Below are 20,028 nucleotides of genomic sequence, written 5' to 3' on the forward strand. Positions count from 1 at the left end.
CAAACTCGTAAATGTACTTACACAAGAGGAATCCACACTTTGTGATGTTCTTGCCCTCTTAATGTCACTGGCTATGAATATTGTCTGCGCTTGGCACGAATAACAGGCTGGTCTCTTAATCAGGGGAGATCATCAATTACAATGGTTCCAGACTGCAAGGTTTAGCTGCAGCCAAGCTCTCCTGAGATTTGGTCTAATGGTGTTTGACTGAACTGAGACCAGCAAGGGCAGCTCCTGCTAACACCCTTGGCAAACAAAAAATTAAGGGCTTTGCCCATTATCTATGGGGGGACTTTTTGATTAAAATAAATAAAAATGAAAAATCACTGCAAATGAACTGTCAACAAAAATAAAGGTTTTTTTTATTTACAATTAAATTAAATCAACCAAGTATTGCAATTTAAGTCAGTGGGTCACCAAGAACAGATCACAACAGCTTTGGAGGCTTTTGTAAAAACTGAATTTGGTATACCCATTGAAAAGTAAACCAGGAAATGACAATATTTGGACCTTCTGACTCAAAACGGTTTGCTCCATCAACATAATAGACCAACCCAAACAGCAGACATTCATGCAACATTAAGAAGGGGGGAAAAAAAGACAGATTTAAATTTAAATCTCAGTGTGGGAGGACAACTTAACATGGCCTTATACACATGCCACTATTTAAAAAGGAAGGATTAAATGGCTTTAAATAATGTGCAGTTGCACGTTTCCCCGTATTATATTGCTTTGAATAGTATATACAATGCAGTTCATTCATAAATGTTCAATTATTTTTAAATGCCCCAAATCCCACCCTACACAAAAAAGTGGCCACCTTCAAGTGAACTTAATAGCTATTGAACTAAATAGGGCACTCTGTGTGAATTTGGAACATGTGGATTTGAAGCTCTTCACAGAGCTGTTCCTTTTTTTCCAGAGAAAGCAGACAACACACAATAACTCACATTATGTTTCAATATGTAAATCTGAATTTAGCACTAGCAGTCATTTCTAATTTGAGTTTTGCGTAATCTGAGTTAAGAAAATGTTGGAATTAAATAAGGCTTTATGAAAGAACAATCAGGTGTTACAGTACCAAACCATTCTTTACTCAAAAAAAAAAGACCATCCTCAACAGGAGGACTACATAGAGAGTTAAGTACACTTCAACATAATTTAAATAGAATAGTACAGGTAAACACAGCTCAGTATTGAGAAGTAAATGGTAAATGGACTGCATTAAACCTTTTAAGGACATGTATTGCTTTTTATTCCAAGAGAGACAAAGGAAGGTTCAGTTCTCAACCCAGTTCTCATAACCAAAATAAAAATCCGTAAATCCCTGTACAAAATTCTCATGGCATTCTCAATACTGCAACTGAGTAGTACTGAGTACTTCTTAGCAATGACTTGTCGTTTCACATGAATGGCATGAACGGTGTCACACAGCCTGGTAAGCAAACGGACAGAGAGACAGACGGACACACAGAGAGAAATAAAAGAACATACTTTCACACTGAAATCAAACATCCCTTGAGCAGCTTCACATACAGTGGGAGACAGCAAACACAAATGGACAAAAGCAAAAATAAACCAAACTTTGGTCATTTACAGCCCATCAAAGTACTTCTTCCTCTTCTGTGGTGCTTGGTTTCTTTTTTAAACAACAATGAAAAGACAAATCTAGCTTAAATTATCTTCCTGGAATCAAACTGATTTTTTTTTTTTACTTTTTCAGGAACATCTTACAAGTTCCATCTGCAGATTTCTTCTCCTTCAGGTAAGTGACATGGAAACTTAAAACATCCACAAATTTTTAACCTTTTTTTTTAATTAATTAATTTTTTAACATATTTTCCACTGTCCAGCTGCAGCCAAGCTGAATGGTGTATTCCAGGTTCCGGGGTTTTCCATGATCTCCTGCCAGTTTGTGCTCGTCAGGGCATCTACAGTCAGGAGCCACCGATACGACAAAAGGGGCGTGTCCTGGGGCGTCAGAGTCCAAATGGATTTGGGGAGTGGGAGGTACAGAGGGCAGGGGAAGGTCCGCATAATTCCTTCCTGTTCAGGAGAGAAAGCGGCCTACCTCAGGGGCCCGACTGCAGCCTGGTGCAGGTAGACCCCGGAAAGCTTCGCTAGATCTGATCACATGAACATGAAGAAATAAAAAAAGAAGCACTCTGCTCTCCGTTCCACCAAACAACCTGAAGAACCACCAGTCTTTAGTGACATAAAGAGGTCCAGGCATCCGGCCTGATCTGCAGACATACCACCAGCGTTTACCCAGATTTGTGCTATACTTGTGACTGTGGGAACACCAGGGTAAAGCACTCGTATTAAGCCAGGCCAGCTGTGGCCAGCCTGGCTTTGGCTGTAGAGTGGGGAAAAGGGGTTGTTTTATGAATATTTATTATATTTAAACACAGCAAGTACGTTCTCGACTGGAGATGGTGTTTCAGTGAGTTTTCCAGGGTTTTCTCCTTCACAAGCCAACAAAGATCCCAGTCTAATAATGACACTCTTGACCTCTGACCTCTGACCTCCGTCTCAGTCCTGCAGGATTTAGTCAGGCAGAGCCACCACCCTCAAGTGTGAAGCCGGGTTCCGGTTCCTCACTCCATCTTTGAAATCTCATATTTTGTGGTCATGATTTCCTGCAAGTTAACAGCAGAATACACAATGAGTCCTGTACAGAAACAAAGGCCACTCAAAGGTCACTCAAAGGTCACTCAAAGGTCACTCGTCCTACGACACTGCTACTGTTTCACTAAATAAGAATATAAAAATCTACGGCATAAGGAGACCCACACATTTGCATGAACGACACCAATCACGTCTGGCTCACTTTCTACAACAAAATGAATGCAATGTGCACGTTACATATCAAAAGGTAAAATGTCTGCTTACCTCATCAGAGTCCAGGAGAATGGGCAATGCCCTGCAACAGAAGCAACACTCATTTAACGCTCATGTTACATTTTGCACATAACAAAAAGGCTTCATGTTTATAGCAAAAGAAAAAAGCTTCTTCCGAAAAACATAAAATATTACAGAATCTCTTCCAAGACCCTTGCCTGACAAGTTTTAATACAATTACTGGTTAGTCAATTAGTATCATAATCAATTGTCGGGTTTGTAAAACGGACATTATTGTCAAATCATTACGAAGGGATATTATTAACAGCAGCTGGAATGGCCCAGAAAGTAGGCAGGCCCATTGATACAACTGTGTCTAGGACTGCCGTCATCACCGGATGTTCGGTTAATATTTGAATTCCACTGTGAGCTCAGCATTGGCTCGGCGTGCCCATGCGGCAGCTGAAACTACAGGGCGCCATGACGACGGGTTTTTGCGATGTGGCGTGAGACTTACACGTCCGTCAGAGAAGTCGGAATGTTTTCCTCCACCCACTTCAGGTCTTCATCCTGGAGAGAGCGTACAGTGTTTGAACACTGAGTTTAATAAAGATTTAGACAAAGATAGCAGAATGTCACATCTATAGACAGGGGAATATTGCCATTTGGGGATATTTTGTATAAACTGTCGATATGCAAGGGGGATGTCTGGAAATTGTCCTTTACTGACCGGACTGGCAGCAGGCTTCACTGTCCCATTCGATTCAGTCTTAGCTCTCAGCTTTATGCCTTCAGCTGAGGGGGAAAAAGAAAATAAAAGGATATGACATTATTAACAAATGTGCATTGTGTTACTGTGTATGCAACATTTGAACCGACTTCAACAACAAAGAATAAACTAAAATTCACAAAGAGTTCTTCAATCTTGACTTGATCGGCCATACCCAAATTTGAAGACACCAGGAATTCTTCAGTTTCTTCATCGTCAGAGTCATCTATCAATGGAGTGAATGCATACCTACAGGAAGGCCAACAAGATTCATTTTCATAAAATGCCAAGTTCAGTGAGCACATTTGGGCCTCCCTGGCTATTTGTTTAAATACTGCGAAGAATTTTTAAAAGGCACAATTTTAACATTCATGCAGTGGACTTTGGTCAATATATCACTTACTATAACATAAATATAATCATATTGAATTTACAAGGAGATGACAGTTTTACTCAAAATTACTCCTCTGAGCATTCAGTTTTAAGACAAAGAAAGTGTCTTTCACATAAATACATATGACACACGCATACACGCACATATATCAACTGTTGTTTGATGTAACATTAATGGACCGAACAATCTCACCTCTGGTTGTTTGCCGATGGTCTCCATAGAAACATGATGACAAGCAGGATGATGGAAAACAGGAACCTCCAGAATGCGTCGTCCACCCAAAGTTCCATCCAGTCCTGCAGAAACAAGGCAACAGAAAGTCCACATCATCGTCTCGACTAATATCCTTCGACAAACAAGTAACAATTTGTCAGTATTGCACACGCTACAAATTTCTTAGGTAAAACAATTACAAATTCAACAAAAGAATGCCAAAACAGTACTCACGGACTGACAGTCTGCTAGCCGGAATTTCTTTGTTGTCCATACCATGAAAATTATAGAAGCTGGCAGGGACAGAAATTGAGGAAAAGTGATGGCTTAATTTTTAGGCCCATCGAAATTCAAATATCCAAATAACAGAACGTCACGGGAACTTACTGACCAATGACAGCAAAGATGAGTGTGTTGGTGAAGTGCCGATAGAGGGAGAGTTTCACTGGGTTTCTCCTTAATTTCAGGGTCTTTATGGTTTGAGCCAAACTGACGAATATGTTAGAGGCCGTCAAGGAAACATGTTCAACAGTCGACGAGCGACAAATTGTCACAAACATTGGGGGGGGGGGGTGTTGAAACAGTGCCGCATGCAGCCATACTGATAAAATAACCACCTGACACCATCACCACATATCTGATTAACCAGAGAGAAGAAACAGGAGGGCCGCCATGCCATGCAGACTAGTGGAATCCCCCCCTGTAGGAGGACTGATGCAGGAACACAAGCAGGCAAAGGCACAGAGGGGTGTGGAGAGGTGCAGAGTGAAGGATATCCACCAGCAGAGAGAGGAGTCGAGCAGCGCCAGAGGAATGTTAGCCAACAGGGCCAGGTCATTGTCTTTCACCTGAGAGACGGAACAGAGCCAGGGAGCGAAGGGAGGGAGGGAGGGAGGGAGAGGAAAGGAGAGGAGAGAAACCCGAGGAGAGAGATAAGAGTGCAGGGCAAGAACAAAGAGCCATTGGAAGCGAGAGAGGTCAGGAGGTGAAAAAGAAAATCCAGGAAAAGTAGAAGAGTGGGAAAAGCAGAGAAACAGGACGCCAAGAGGTCATGAAAGAAATAATTTCAAAATTTCATCAGTTTTTGGGTTCATCTTTTTTTTAAAACAACAATCTGCATGAACAAATCCTTTTAGATTTGAAATACTGCACACATAAGACCAAATATGATCTGTAGTTCAAGACTGCTTCATCTAAAAATATTTCTACACACAACACAATAATTTTAACAACGTGAGGACACTTCACGATGTTGTAATTGAAAAGGCAGCAGCAAAAATGATGGAAAACAATGACTCAGTCACCCACCCGTACATTTTTAATGTGTATTCTTATTCTTTTTCATGCACGGTGAAACAGAACGCAACATTTAACCCAAATACCCCGAACAAAGGATATGAACCACACGGCACACGAGTCGAACACGGCCAGAACGACGGCGGTTATGAGGGCGGGGCCGTTGTCTCGACCCTTTCGAATCAAGAAATGCACACGGGCGTCACATGAAGTCACACACACAGGAATCATATGGGGTTCAGCGTGTGTACAGGCAAAAAAAGAGGACAAAATTTTTTAAAAGACAACAGCATGGTTACTTGACATCACTTCCGAAACAACTTTGCTCGTTTATTATTTTTTAAAATTCCACCGTCAAGCTAAACCCCCAGCTTATAAAACCACAGCAGGTAAAACTGCTTTATAAATCTAAGTATGGCCCTTCAATAAGTGCCTGGTAACTGATTGAAGAGTTAATAGTAATGGGTGTATAACAGTACTGGAATGGGTGCATGCGTGCAGTGCAATGTGTGAAATGGAGGATAAAAAGCAGAATTACCCCCGTGATCCTCAGGACACCCTCAATGGCAGCGAAGGCGAAGTAGAGGACGCCGAGACCCACCACCCTGTGCATGACTGTCCCGAGCCGAGGCCTGCCGCACAGAGAAGACACGCGGCGTACAGCGAATATAAACACACTTACATTCACCGTAAGCCGCTCTGTACAACAGCATAGGCCAATTTAACCTAATGTAACATATTATCAACAACTGCAGGTCTCAGTTTAAACCCAGATTGTATCTGTTCCTTCGCATGCTCCTATTAAAGGCACAATACCTCAGTCCTGACAGGCTATAGTTATCAGGAACTGACAGAATACAGTCATAAAGATGGGCGACAGTGTAGTAGTATAAGGTCACAGGTTCAATTCCCAGGTGGGACACTGCCGTTGTAGCCTTGAGCAAGGCAGTTAACCTGCATTGTTCAGGACTTATCCAGCTGTATAAATGGATGCAAAGTAAATACTATGTAAAAAGTAGTGCAAGTCACCCTGGACAAGAGTGTCTGCTAGATGCTTTATTATATGTAATGTAATAAAGACTGTTATGTTTGTGGGTGAGGCAGAGGGGGCGCGGCGTCTCTGGAGCGGGCCTCGTAAAACACAGTCTCCAGGATCAACTCCAGGGCGCTAGTGTATCCTTCAGAAAAGTAAATAACCTGAAACGAGTCCGTAAATATCCAGCAGAATGAATGAAACTGAAAAGTGAACTATGCTAGCCACCCAATTCATAAGGGTTTCTAATAACATACATAACAGTGATAATAATTCTCTTATTATTTTGCCGACTAGAACGACGAGACTTACTTGACTATCCCATAGCCGAGGCTGACGATGATAACAAGCAGACGAGCCAGAGTTCTCTTCAGCGCAGAAACGAGCTCAGCAAAGATCAGCAGGCCTTGGGCTAACAGGATGCAAAAGCAGAAAAGACACATCAAACACAGGACAGCAGTTTAGACCATTACAAACAGGATTACGCTTCCACATTTACACAGTATGTCCCGAACATGCATGTATGCTTGGATACATGCGGGTGAACACGTACACAATGTGCTCAGGTTCTAAACGTTTAACGCTTCCTGTGGTGATGTAATGTAGCCCACCATTCCTCAAATACTGAAAGAACCTTTTCCATACGAAGCAAAAAAACAAAACAAAAAATGACGACCCTAACTCCTAATTTCACCGAGACACAATGGCCATGCGAGGAAAAAAAAAAAAAGGGCGTGGTCACTCACAGGCGGAGCCCACGGCGTTGGTGTTCTCGTACTCGGCGCAGAAGACGGCCTTCTCCACCATTCCCAGGAAGATGACGCCAGCGATCCAGAACTGGATCCTCAGCAGGTCCTTCCAGTAGCAGGCCGCCCACAGGAACCAAAGCAGGCCGTACAGGAAGTAGACTATGCACATCACCATGTAGAACTGACGGGCGCAAACACACACATGCACACACATACATTAACAAGGATACAAAAGAACAGAGGAATAAAAAGAAAAAAGAACTGCATAGGCACGGCTCTAATAGGTTACCGCTACTATACTCCCTCCTCACCTTCATTCAATCAATCAATCGTGTCAGGTGGTCCGTTAGTAAGGGAAGGCACACAAGCCAGTGAGTGAGTAAAAGGCACTACCATTGGTTGGTCTGCTGCTCACAGTTCAGGTCTTTTAAAAGCAGCCCTAAAAGCACCAATGAGAATGCTCCATACTCACAATCATGAGTGGCCATTCGGTGACAGAGATGTATCCATGAGTTCCTTTCATTACGACGCTGACTGAGGGAAGAAAAACATCAGTCACTAGGAATCCTCAGGGGAAGAAAAACTATTTGAATCCAGCAGTAAAGCAACCAATCGTGTGGGATATTATTGCAGTAGTATTCTGTACAAAATTAAAACGATTCAGAAAAGCCCCACCAGTTAAATTCCAGTTGGCCTCCTGATTGCTGGACTTGACCGACACCACAAGAAGGTAAGGTCCATCTCTCCATGTTGAGGCAATGACATCGTGCTAAACAGGGAAAGCATTGCATCACAGCATGAGCTCACACTTTGTTCTAGGGGCCGGTCTGTAGGATTAGTCATCGTTGTGTAAGAACATAGTTCACCACAAGCAACTTTCTGAATGAAAAATTCATAAAAGGATTTTTTTAGGAAAGTGCTTACTGGGACAGACTGCTGTTGTGACTCTTCCTTTATCCACCTGGTATAATTTTCATCCTGTACAGAACAAACAAAAACACATGCATACTTTCATGAAGTTTTTTTTCACTACCCCAATTCTAGTATTCTGAATGTTACAATTAGGCATTTAGCAGATGTTCATATCCAGTTATTTACGCAGTTTAAATTATTTTACATACAATCCACTTAATCAGTTGAATCTTGTTAAGCAATTCAGGTTAATTACCTCACTCATGGGTAAAAAGGCAGTGCCACACCTGGGAATCACACCTACAAATTCAGAGCTAAGTTGCCAGTTCAGTTTTCCAGCTACTGTGCTACACTACAATGCTTATGACTCACTGTGGTAACTTGCAGCTGAATACAAGAACAGCACTGACACCACTTAGAAATGGTAACATAGAGTTCATATTTTCAGAGATGACTATGTAGCATGGTGATGTCACCAGATGCTTCTTTTCACACCGCAGCCCATACGCCAAGCTTGTGCAGACACAAGTTGAGAGAAGACACTTCACGTGTAGACTGAGCAAGCAGGCCACAGGCCCCCGAATGACTAGTAGAAGTTGCTAGAGAGCGATGACTCAAACCTACCTAACCATGGGTGATAGTACCAGCCCTCTGGGGCTATTGGCCATAGTCTACAATGTATAGACTGCTGGGATCTGATCCCAGACCATGGGGCTCATCACTGCACTGTGTGAGCCAGTCAGCAGTCCAAGCCAGGCATTAAGAACAAGAATAAGCAGTAAAATTCTGAAATATTTGTGAGACAAAACTATAGGTCACAGTTTATGGCTGTGTAATGTATCAGTGAACCCACAAACCTAACTTTGTTTGATTTACCCCACCATCAATACAGCTGCAAGTCTGCTGAAATGCTTTCCTTTGTTATCGTTAAACTTGTTGGCATATTGACATATTGAAACCGTGAATCCACTTCTCTCACCTGCCCCATTCCCTCCACAGGCATCACAGGATGTGGCAAAGCGTTCGTTTTCTGAAACAGGAACAGCGACAGAAAAAGGGGAGAGCAAACAAATATTCATTAGTAAATTTTGAAAACAGAGGAGGAAAAGATAGATACATGACAGGTCCCAAATGTTTTCTATTACAAGGAGGATGGTGCATGGAAGCCATCTTAGACTTTGGCAGTGCAGAATAATGGTTAGGCAACTGGATTTCTAACTAAAAGGTTGCAGGTTTGATTCCTAGTTGTTCTATGGCTGATGTACCATTGCACACGGTAGTTAACCTGAATTGCTTCAGTAAAATATCCAGTAGAAATTGATTGTGTGTAGAGCTGTAATCTGTGCAAGTAGCTCTAGATAAAAGAGTCTGCTAAATGCTAAAGTGAAACGAAATGCAAACGTTGCGCACAGTGATCACTTACATTAAGCATGGGAAAGAAGCGCAGATCCTTGTTACAGGTTATTTTCTGGTGAACATGCTCAATGTATTCCCCCTGACCCATGGGGTTTGGGTCCAAGCTCTCCCCCCGGTACAGTGGCGTTTTATCGTACATCTCCTGACAGGCGGCGAGAAATACGTCATATTTTAGGACTGGAATACACAACTCTCCATTACAATGAGATCTCTGAAACTTTGCTTGGGATTAAAACAGTCACCACAAAAGAACAACTCATTTGTGTACATGCATTACTTATCTCCAGGAAGCATTCATTCAAGTATGCCAGAATTCTTCATGGTTTTTGCACTTACTTCAATATTGTTAAACTCATTGTGACAGGGGTAGTACTTCAAGTACCAATGGATGGTAAATTGTACCTCTTCTGGACAACCAAAGGACGTAACTAAAGACAAAGTGGCAAAATACAGCACTAAAATTACAACAGAAGGGAACTTATTTCATCCTGAAAATGCAAGTTAAAGTGTAGCCTATTTCTATGCCTTGCTGTACTAAAAACAGACTCGTCGATATATTAAACTTACATAACCTAGGTACTGCATTGTACCAGAACACGGAGCACTTACTTTTGAACTTTATATCGGTCTCTTTGTACATGGACTTCTTAAGTAGCAACGGCCTTGAGGTCTAAAATAAACAGACAAACATTTGGTAAAGGTGAAAGTTTGTTTTATCATTCTGAATTACTGTTAAAGAACACACTCATACAGCTGGAGCACTGGTGTTTGTTCACAGCTCATATGAAATTAGCGATCGCTTACAGAGTCTGGAAATGGATACGGCGGTGGCTACAAGCTCAATGGAAAAGTCTGTTTTAATAATTTAGTTCGTCTTCATTGCATTACGTTTTTAGCCACGGAGATTTAAGAAAATCGGCTATGTCTGATGCATGGCTGTATATAAACAAAGAACATTAGCCACATCACCATATTGCACAACGTACGACGACTACGCCTATATTCTATGCGAAATATCTACTGTTGATTAAAGCGCATCAGCTAACGTTAGCCTCCAAATAATGACACTCCACTGTTTTCGAGAAAGATTTTTTGACACACCCGAAAAATACACAAAACATTGCCCCGCTATCAGTGAACACACATTGTCGGAACTTTAGCCGGACGTTCCAGACAAATAGGTTAGTAATTCATTTTATTAAAGGTTGGAACAATTCTGTTCTTTCAAGCCATTTACCACAACATTCGGGTAAGCTATATAGCCTAATGTCGTGCATGCCAGGAGTTACTTGCTGTATCATAACGTTAAATGAACAGAAGCGGAAAGACTGTACATTATGGCCAGTAATGTCATCAGTTGTGCGCAAGACCTACATTCGGGCGATTTAGCCAAAGGGTGCAACGCTTCATGAAATGTACACTAGCCTACAGTAACACATCCAACTAAACCCCTTAACCTGGTGAGCTAGCTATTCAGCTAACTTATATCGGATAACACAGCATGCAGATACCAGTTCATTTCGGATATTCGGGTATTCGGGAAATAACGCTAATGCTAGATAATGTAAGTCATGGGTAATAACAATAGAAACGCTGGACTACAGTACAATCAAATAAGAAGCACCAAATGGTATTTCGCTAATGTTAGCTATTTTGTTAGGCTACATAGAATAGCTAGCTAATGTTAGCTGGGTCGCATAATGGTGCGTTTTGTTCAATGCTCACATGCCTTTGGTATGCCTGCTTGCTACAGCAAGTACAGCTAGGAAGCACACGTAGCTACGTGAGAGAGGGTAACGTTATAGCTGTAAATCAGAGGGAAAACTACGAGATCAGGCGTTTTGTGCAATTATTCCTAACGTGGGATATGTTTAGTTAACAAGCAAGTCAACTATGTACAGAAGTACACGGCTGTCACAGAGATCGACCCGTTTGTTTCCTCACTCAGTTACATTACAGTCCTCATGTCGGCCCGGAATTCCGCAGAAAGCAAGATCGCAAAATTGGAATTTCAAAAACAATTCAAGTAATCTTACATTGACGACTGTGATAACCCAATGTCCGGTCTCCGGGGCCGCCGCGACTCCATCGTTGCAATAGCACAAGGTTGTTATTAAGAGAATTAGCCACAGTTTTGACTTGCTTGCGGGGCAGTTCCACGTCTTCCATCGCTCACAGTCGGCCATGTTTTACTGTAAGCCGCTCATTGCGTGGCCAACCCACCTGCCCGCGGGCGTCGTCAGCGTCTCACCTTGTCTTCCTCAGCTGATTAAACGGCTTGCGCACACTCGCTCGAAGTGAAGTTGATCGCACACACATGTAAGATCTGCAAAGAACTCAGGCATGTGTACGCCCTGCAAGAGTGGGTAAAATAGTCAAGCAATATTCAGAGCTAAAAATATTGCAACTGCACAGCTTAACTGGGTAATGGATTTGCCAATGAAAGATGGTCAAAAATAGTTAAAGATTCATGTTGAGTTTAAAGGAATATTTTTGTAAAATATTAACTGTTATGTGCCAAAATGAACCTTAAGGTTCGAATGTAAGGTTCTTATAAAATGTGCTGGCTGCACGATCTAAAATAGCCCAAGTCTAAGACACCCGGGCTAACTGGTCTGGCCACACATGCATACTGCCACGAGATGTCACCAATATGCTGTTCAGAACAGATGATAATATATGGAATTTCAGAGGTCCACTCAGAAGCAGTAACTCGGAAGATCATTGGCAGAAATCATTGTAGATATGCTATTTACAGTGATTCATTCTAGCACTTAAATTGAGAAAAAAAGACCGTTGGCATACAACATATACATCTTTATTGTGCTGACAATTCAAAATTCTTCACTGCCAAATGCACACTGCCAACAATATATTCAAGTACAAATCATCATGTACATCTGTACAACAAAGTGCAATTTAACGATGCAATAACAGTTCAGAATTCCATTCAGTTACAAGGACTACATTTTCTTTGTAGGCAACCCATATCAAGGCAACACTTTTATTTAGTTTACAATGCTACATATATGGCATATATTCAGAGATAAATCTACTTTGCTTGATTTTTGTCACCGAGCAACTTGAGATGAAGTCCCTGCCCGAAGGTATATTGTCAGTGTCCCATCCAGATTTTACTATTATCCACCTTCAACTGGTCTTTTGTCGAGCCTGAAAAAGTGTATTAGCTACGGTATTTAGCTAGCTGGGATAAAGCTCTTTTGATAAATCTTATTAAGGCAGAATGTACAGCATACATACATATTCATAATGTACATACATATATGATTTAAAGAAGTTCAGAAGTTCATATTGCTTTCTTTAATAAATCCTTCAGTATAAAAACATTAAAATATGTCACCAAGGTATCTTGGTATAAACTGTGCATGCTCATATTGCATAGGGATTAGAACAGGGCTGCCACATAATACAGATTCACAGAGGACCTTCAGCAATAGTAAAATACTGTTGAATGTTGTGCCCCCCCCCCCCCTTCAAAAAAATAAAATAAAATAAAAATAATAATAAATGGTGTTTGCTATTCACAGCTTTAGTCACTTTTACATACTGACTTATTGTAAAACTTCAGGCCAGATATCAACATCTCAGAATGTACATGGGTTGAAATCTGACGGCAGTTTTTGTTTCTGTGGCACGGTAAGTATTACCAATTCCAAACTACAAAGATTCAGCAGTAGGGACATTGCTCTATCATCTTCAGAAACACCAGCCTATCAGCAGGCAATTCACCTGGGCAGGTCATGTAACCAGTATACAACAAGTTGGAGTAGGAATGGGGGGTTGATGGTACACTTTCAAAAGAAATGAAAGGAATTTATTCCGCTTTTGTTTTAGTTTCTACCCCCAGACATGGTGGGCCTGCTTTCTCATAGCAGGAGCAGAGAGTGACTGGGGGGCTGTTCTGTACGTAGGCTATGACCAGCTTGGCTGCCATTGGCTGGCGTGGCCTGTCCATCAGTTGTCAGGAGAGGTGTGTCCACATCTCCCACACCTCTCACAGCAGGGTCCTCAGCGGAGATGACAATGACGTAGCGGTCGTCTTCCTCATCCGCCTCCTCTTCTATGCTCTCGTGGATATCAGCTGTGACAAGGCAGGTACCAGGCATGGGGCGGCTGCAAGAAGGGGAGGAGGTAAAGACTGGCAGGCCTGGGCCTGGCTCCGCCTCTCCCTCTGGCTCCTCCTCTGGAAGACTGGTGTTGATATAGATGATGTCCTCTCTGCTGGATGCTTCTGGAAGCTTCTCTGTCAACTTCTCCAGTTGAACCCGCAGCTGGGGGAAGAAGGGTCGGTCCACTGGATCGGCCCTCCAGCAAGTGTACATGATCTCATACCTGTCGCAGGTAGACCAGAAAATGATAAAAAGATTGTTTTCACCAAGCATAAAAATTACATGACTTTAGACACTTACGTAAACAATGATAGGTAGTGATAGTGCCATACATATCTTACTTTTCTAACTCATTACCAACTTAATACATCTGAAGCAATGCTGCACCCATCAAATTACATAGTGATGAATAAATGAGACAAGCACATAAATTCTTTGCGACACCCAGAACAAAATGTCTTGACACCAGCATCTCAGATTATTAATAATAGTGACATTGCTGCAGAGACAGAACAGCAATCTTTCTGCCTGTTTCCCAGCCCACCCACAATCCCCCAGGAGACAAAGACTCACAGCTCGTCCAGGCAGTCTGCTGGCTGCTTCAGTCTTTGACCGTCCAGGAGGTAGTCGTAAATCTCATGGTTTTGAACGCCAGGGTACGGCGTCATCCCTCTCGTCGCTATCTCCCACATGGTCACACCGAACGCCCACTGGAAGATCAAGAGGTGGCGTCACAATCAGTATCACTGCAGCCACCATACAAGACACCATTCCCTTCACACGACTGTCTCGACTGACCTTGAGGCTTAAACACTATTTTACTAATGCATTAAAAAAACAATTTTTTGAAAAATAGAAAAATAAGACGAATGAGGTTCTGGAAGCTGGGTTTCACAATTTTGCTGAAAATATGAGGTCCTAACTTATCCAACACAAATGCATATTGTGAGATGCATATTCACGTGGACACATATTCATGTGCACGGACACTCATATACACATGAATGCATGCACTCACACTCAGACTCACACAAGCACAGTTATTACAAACGCCTCAGCCTCTCTACACAAGACTGAAAAAGAGAAGATTTAGGAAGGGGGACGTTACCACGTCACTTTTGACAGTGAAAACCCGGTCAGCCAGGCTCTCCACTGCGATCCATTTCACTGGCATCTTGGCGATTCGGCCCTGCCTGTAGTAATCCCCGCTGTAGATCTTCTTAGACAGGCCGAAATCTGCCACGCAGACCGCCATATCGTCCCTCAGCCTGTGGGGCGGAGCCAAAGCCAACATCAGTCAATTGTAACACAGGGTACAAAGCCAAAATAGAGATGCCTCTGCAGAAAGTTGTTTTTTTTTCCCAAATTCGCCAATATTTCACTCACAAAACATTGCCATGATTATCAGTTGTGGGAATTTTGAAAATAAAAAATATAATAGAGCCCAGTGCAACCTTGTCCACGGGACATTGTGTTAAGTTATTTATTATTTATTTGGTCAAGACTGATCCTAGTCATTTGTATACTTGTACTGATGAAATTCAGGTCCAGTACATTGACCTACAATGTGAGCCCCACCAGGAGTCTGAACCTGCAAGCCCAGCTCTTTTACCACTGCACCACACTACACTGCCTCCCTTATGCAAGTTCACTGCTAGCCTTTTCTAGTAGGAGAGAGCTGTGTGAATGGGTTCATTGTACAATGTGTTGCACCATTGGATTTGTGATAATGATAGACGGAGAGAAAGCTCACACTAGGTGAAGCTACCATGTTCTGTTAATCACTGACATGTTATCAGTTTCTTTAGACCATAAAGGCATGGATTGAGTCTGTATTTCACAACTGCTTTGTGAACCCCCCACCCCGTAAAGTGTTTTTTGTTGGGGTAGACCTACATGCAGTTGCGGGCAGCCAGGTCCCTGTGCAGGAAGTTTCTGCTGCTGAGGTACTCCATACCCAGAGCAATGTCAATCATGAACTTGAGGAGAGTCTGCGTTGGCAGGTACTGGAGGGGGAGATAATAAAAAGTAAAGTACACCTCCATTCCCATCATAACAAAAATCATAACTAATACCATGTCTTAAATTCACCTAACAGCTTTGAGCTTCAGGGTCAGGGAATTGCCTTAAGCAGACATATTTAATTAACTAAAAAGCTGCAACTTAAAATTAGTACTATTTGCTGCAGATCCCAACTAGAAAACAAGCCCTCTTACAGCCTGTTAACAAGATCGTGATTGGTAAAGATTATTGACAGGAATTGATGTTGACAATGAAATACTGACATTAATATTGACAGATGCACACAGATTGATGATCATAACAGCCTCTCTTTCTTTCTGTCTCTCATACACACACACACAGTGACAGGGATTGACTGTAGCTGACAATGATCAACATACATTGATGATAACACAAATACTGACCAACTAGCTGACATATACTAACAACAATTGACGGGCATTGACAGAAACTTCCAGTTCTTGACAAGGATTGGCAGATATTGACAGTGACTGGCGGGTTACCATAGGGCTCTCCCCGAGACGGGAGCGAAGCAGGAAGCTGTGGAGGTCTCCATACTTCATGAAGGGAAGAATGACCATAGGCTTGGCAAAATGACTGGAGCCCATCTCCAAACACACACCTGAGAGGAACAAACAACACCATGCCTATGACAAACCCTTCAGTTACGCATCTCAATAAATCACAGCTAAGCACTGAGCGGCCAACCAACCTGAATACTTCAGATTTTTTATTTTTTATGATTTGGCACTGTCTGTGGTCTTTTGCCGCCCACCATTTTTTATGTTTCATACTTTCATATAACATTCAAGCAAACAAAATATTGGCTGATATATATTTGTGGTGTATGATGTGTTTCAAAAACGGTTGGATATGTTTAGAATCTTCGTGTGTGAGGGGCACTTTTCAATTTTCAGCCTCAGTCTGTATTTTAAGAAGCCATTTTAGAGAGCACATGAGTAAACCCGAGGTGTAGTGGTATGAGATCATGGCTGGGCAGTTCACAGGCACCGGCTGATCCAGATACTCACCTAGGAGTCTGATAACGTTTGGGTGGTGGAAGTCCTTCATGCATGCAGCTTCATTCAGAAACTCCTCAGTCTCCCGCTGGGAAAAGTTGTCCACTGATAAGAGAATAAAAGTACCAACCATTAGATGACGATGAAGCCATTCTCTATTCAATCAAGAAATTACATACTCCTGTTGTGAACGTTTCTAACATGCAGTTTCCACAAATATGGGATTGAATTTTGGATAATCTCCTTCTATGTTCGGCCTGCTCACATTTCATTGTTTTCACTGCAACCTTCTCCATCGTTCCATCTGGTTTCTTTAGGCGACCCTCCACAACTGAGCCAAATTCACCTGGAAGAGGGAAAAACATGGAGACAAGGGGTTCACTCTTGTTCCAAAACCAGAAATAAGTGCTGCCATATATTTAAAAAATACACCCTTTTTCCTTTCTGAGAATTTCATTGTTTGAAGATGTACATGGTTTTTTGGCCATCGCTGATACTATGCAACAGGAATATGCCACAGCATCTCACCTTCCCCCAGGACCTTCCCAATGGACAGCAGAGACCTGACAACCATCACATCCTGAAGCTTGGCCTGAAGCTCTGCGCTAACTCCCAGATTAGCAACTGTCAGGAAAGCACAAGAGCAGACATTACTAATCAAACATATGACTTTCTGTAACAGATCTGAACACTTCCTGATATGCTACATTATCATTACACCTCTGTCCTCTTCTCAGTCAGGCCAATAGTGTCCTTGCAAACATCAGATTAATCTTTGGTTTTAGCTGGAGAAGAATTAAATTAATAAACCTCCTAAGACCCATCAAGCATCATTTTCACAAAAAATGTATATTTTCCTTTTGGAAAAATGCAGTATCAAAGGCAATGTATGACGTGATGTATTGGCATCCAAAGAAGGTTGATGTTTGATGGTACATACGTGTGACTTCAATAGCAGATCGGTTGTAGGACCTCTGAGCTTTGTACTCGACAACAGGGTTAATGTGCTCTCCACTTCCAAACACCTGCCTGTAGATGGAGCCAGTGAGAAATGCTGGTGAGACATTTCTGAACATTACAAAAGGAGAGAAATAGATACAGAGAGAGAAAGACTAATGTTCATTAGTTCAAATTTATACAGTAGACAATATCCATGTCACAGTTGGCAGTATTTATTTTATTTATTTCATGCCAACAAAGCATAGTGAATTTAAGTGAACTGAGAGAGACAGCATCGTCATTGCTGGCTGGAGAGAAACTGTCATGGCAGTCCCTTGACCTTTAACCTCTTCCTGTTGGGTCATAGTGTGCTAAGTGCCAAGAGGAAGTTCTACGATCAGGACGTTTTCCTGCCATGGAGAGTTACAGCACTGGACCTGCTCCTTGGAATACGGTGACTCAAACGGTCTCTCTCATCAGTTTCCTGACGAGCAAGAGTGAGTCAGTGTGTCTAGCAAATCCCAAATCAACATGGCAGTGGGGGGGGGGGGGGCATTTCGGTGTCGCCCTCATCTCCAGCTGCAAGTAGCAATGGAGGGAGGGGTGCTCGGTGCGCCCCTTTATTGACAAAGCGTCCGGATGCGTGGAGTAATTTCACTCCCTCTAAGCCGGAGATGTGGGCCTCTATTGAGGAAGCAGACGACGAAATGCGGAAACAGGAGAAGGGAACTCCAAGCAGCAACTGTATCCTGTGCCTCAACCTCCGCTGTTGCTTCTGGTGGAAATGACGGGGGCTCACATGGAACATGGCTATATGCTATCCTTCATACCCATCATCACTTTGTTTTCTCCTTAGAGATGCGAGGAAAAACGACTATCTAACTGGTACTGAAGCTGTTTGGTAGCTGCCTGGTTGGATTACTGCACCCACAACCAACATGAGTAGCTATTACTTGGACTGTATTTCAAAAACATTATGGAAAAAAACACTGTGCAGTCAATATGCACAACAAATTTCAAAATTTCAAAATACTAGCACAAATCACACAGCATATATGTGAAATATTTAGATTTAAATTCTGTTATTTATCAAAAATCAAAAGCATCTGATTTTCAAATGCAGCCTTAGAAGCAGCTTAGGTCTAAGAAATTGGTGGAGCAAAATGTATGTTTGTTGTGTTAAACAACATCTGGCTTTAAGTCACAGTACCAATGTTAGTACCACCCCCTGTCACGAGTTCGGCCATCCTAGAACTTAGCTATTTAAAATGCCGAAGCTCCAAGTCCATGTCTACTCATGGCCATAACAGGACTCACAACACTGTGAATTGTACCGTGTTTTGCTGAATTGTTTGGTGATAACCTAGTTCTGTAGCTGTGGTTGACCTTGTTTTTTTTAAATTAGCAATAAACTAATTTCCTGGGGCAATCACGCCAAAGATGATTTTTACAAATGTGTACTTCCTGCCTGGAGGCCAGATGCTTTTCTGGGATAGGCTAGCATCCCTCCATTTTCACAGCTGGTGCTGAGTCACCAGCAGATACAGGTCTGTTGTTATTGAGATTCTGCCCTAGGGCTTATGACATTTTTTACCCAAATGCAAGAATACATACGTATATACATGCATCATATATGTTACTAACCACCTAGAAATATGGTAGTAGTCCAAGAACAGGTTCATAGGGCCAGGAAAAAAAGTTAAATCCGATGAAGGATATTCCTGAGGAGATCAGCAGATGTTTAGTGGAGCAGTAGTTTTAAGACATTTGCCGAAGTGATTTATTACGGAAGGGAAGACAGATAAGCTATCCCAGCATGCATTCCAGAGAAAACTTGTTGATAAATATATTACTGAAGGTTTGTGTGTTATGTGTGTCAAAGTTAGGTCCACAGATAAAGAACAGCAGCCACAGTGCAGAAAAAGCTCATCATTTTTTTATAATTTCAGCAGGAGTGCAAAAGGTTGGGAGGGGCGACGAGGGGGCGGTCCCTCACTCACCCAAAGCGCGTCTCCAGGACCCTGGCACGCACACACATGGCTCCCCACAGGGCAAGCAGAAGCAGACAGAAACCGCACACCACCCCCAGCACAACATACATGGAGTCAGAGTCCCTGGTGTCGGGGCTGGAGGACGGGGACAGGGCCAGGTCTGAAACAGAAGTGCTGAGTGAGACATCTCTCTGAAACCTTTTAATCACTTTTCACTCATGCATTTAACTGTTCCATAAACAAGCACATTTTTTTTTACAATAACAATCTGTATTTGTTTAGTACTTTTTAATATATTTTTGCT

At 42.2% G+C, this 20,028-nt stretch overlaps 2 protein-coding genes across 3 annotated transcripts in view; both read right to left on the bottom strand.

Annotated features, from left to right (window-relative positions):
* Positions 1 to 335: 335 nt before the first annotated feature.
* On the bottom strand, positions 336 to 12,217 carry tmem87b (transmembrane protein 87B). 2 transcript variants are annotated; one of them, XM_035400817.1, is made up of 20 exons: positions 11,660 to 12,217; positions 10,233 to 10,293; positions 9,960 to 10,051; positions 9,631 to 9,765; positions 9,187 to 9,237; positions 8,220 to 8,273; positions 7,971 to 8,064; positions 7,768 to 7,829; positions 7,293 to 7,476; positions 6,859 to 6,958; positions 6,052 to 6,145; positions 4,994 to 5,065; positions 4,609 to 4,717; positions 4,452 to 4,510; positions 4,197 to 4,300; positions 3,786 to 3,859; positions 3,572 to 3,636; positions 3,359 to 3,411; positions 2,893 to 2,923; positions 336 to 2,639 (listed from the first exon to the last, which is right to left on the bottom strand). In XM_035400817.1, the coding sequence occupies exons 1-20, from the start codon at positions 11,807 to 11,809 to the stop codon at positions 2,598 to 2,600; spliced, it is 1,686 nt and encodes a 561-aa protein (XP_035256708.1). In that variant the 5' UTR covers positions 11,810 to 12,217; the 3' UTR covers positions 336 to 2,597. The 2 variants fall into 2 exon arrangements, with proteins under 2 accessions (XP_035256708.1, XP_035256709.1); XM_035400818.1 differs by lacking the exon at positions 4,994 to 5,065 and adding an exon at positions 5,616 to 5,687.
* Positions 12,218 to 12,419: 202 nt separating this feature from the next.
* The window catches only part of mertka (c-mer proto-oncogene tyrosine kinase a), a 39,204-nt gene continuing 31,595 nt past the window's right edge, over positions 12,420 to 20,028 (bottom strand). The window contains exons 22-31 of the mRNA XM_035400926.1: positions 19,734 to 19,884; positions 17,735 to 17,823; positions 17,323 to 17,418; positions 17,060 to 17,140; positions 16,807 to 16,899; positions 16,279 to 16,397; positions 15,650 to 15,759; positions 14,862 to 15,021; positions 14,327 to 14,463; positions 12,420 to 13,976 (exon numbers count right to left, since the gene is read on the bottom strand). Of these exons, the coding sequence (XP_035256817.1) occupies positions 13,511 to 13,976; positions 14,327 to 14,463; positions 14,862 to 15,021; positions 15,650 to 15,759; positions 16,279 to 16,397; positions 16,807 to 16,899; positions 17,060 to 17,140; positions 17,323 to 17,418; positions 17,735 to 17,823; positions 19,734 to 19,884 (1,502 nt within the window). The 3' untranslated portion in view covers positions 12,420 to 13,510. The remainder of the gene's footprint in view (positions 13,977 to 14,326; positions 14,464 to 14,861; positions 15,022 to 15,649; positions 15,760 to 16,278; positions 16,398 to 16,806; positions 16,900 to 17,059; positions 17,141 to 17,322; positions 17,419 to 17,734; positions 17,824 to 19,733; positions 19,885 to 20,028) is intronic.

This window comes from Anguilla anguilla, chromosome 18 (assembly GCF_013347855.1).
Source record: "Anguilla anguilla isolate fAngAng1 chromosome 18, fAngAng1.pri, whole genome shotgun sequence".
Lineage (NCBI taxonomy): Eukaryota > Metazoa > Chordata > Actinopteri > Anguilliformes > Anguillidae > Anguilla > Anguilla anguilla.

What these genes read in the sequence shown, in the direction of transcription:
- tmem87b (XM_035400817.1), bottom strand. Translation starts at nt 11,809, where the DNA reads ATGGCCGACTGTGAGCGATGGAAGACGTGGAACTGCCCCGCAAGCAAG. An exon ending in GACCGATATAAAGTTCAAAA is followed by an intron (nt 10,052 to 10,232) that starts GTAAGTGCTCCG and finishes CTTTGTCTTTAG; the next exon opens with TTACGTCCTTTGGTTGTCCA. An exon ending in CCATCGGCAAACAACCAGAG is followed by an intron (nt 3,860 to 4,196) that starts GTGAGATTGTTC and finishes GCCTTCCTGTAG; the next exon opens with GTATGCATTCACTCCATTGA.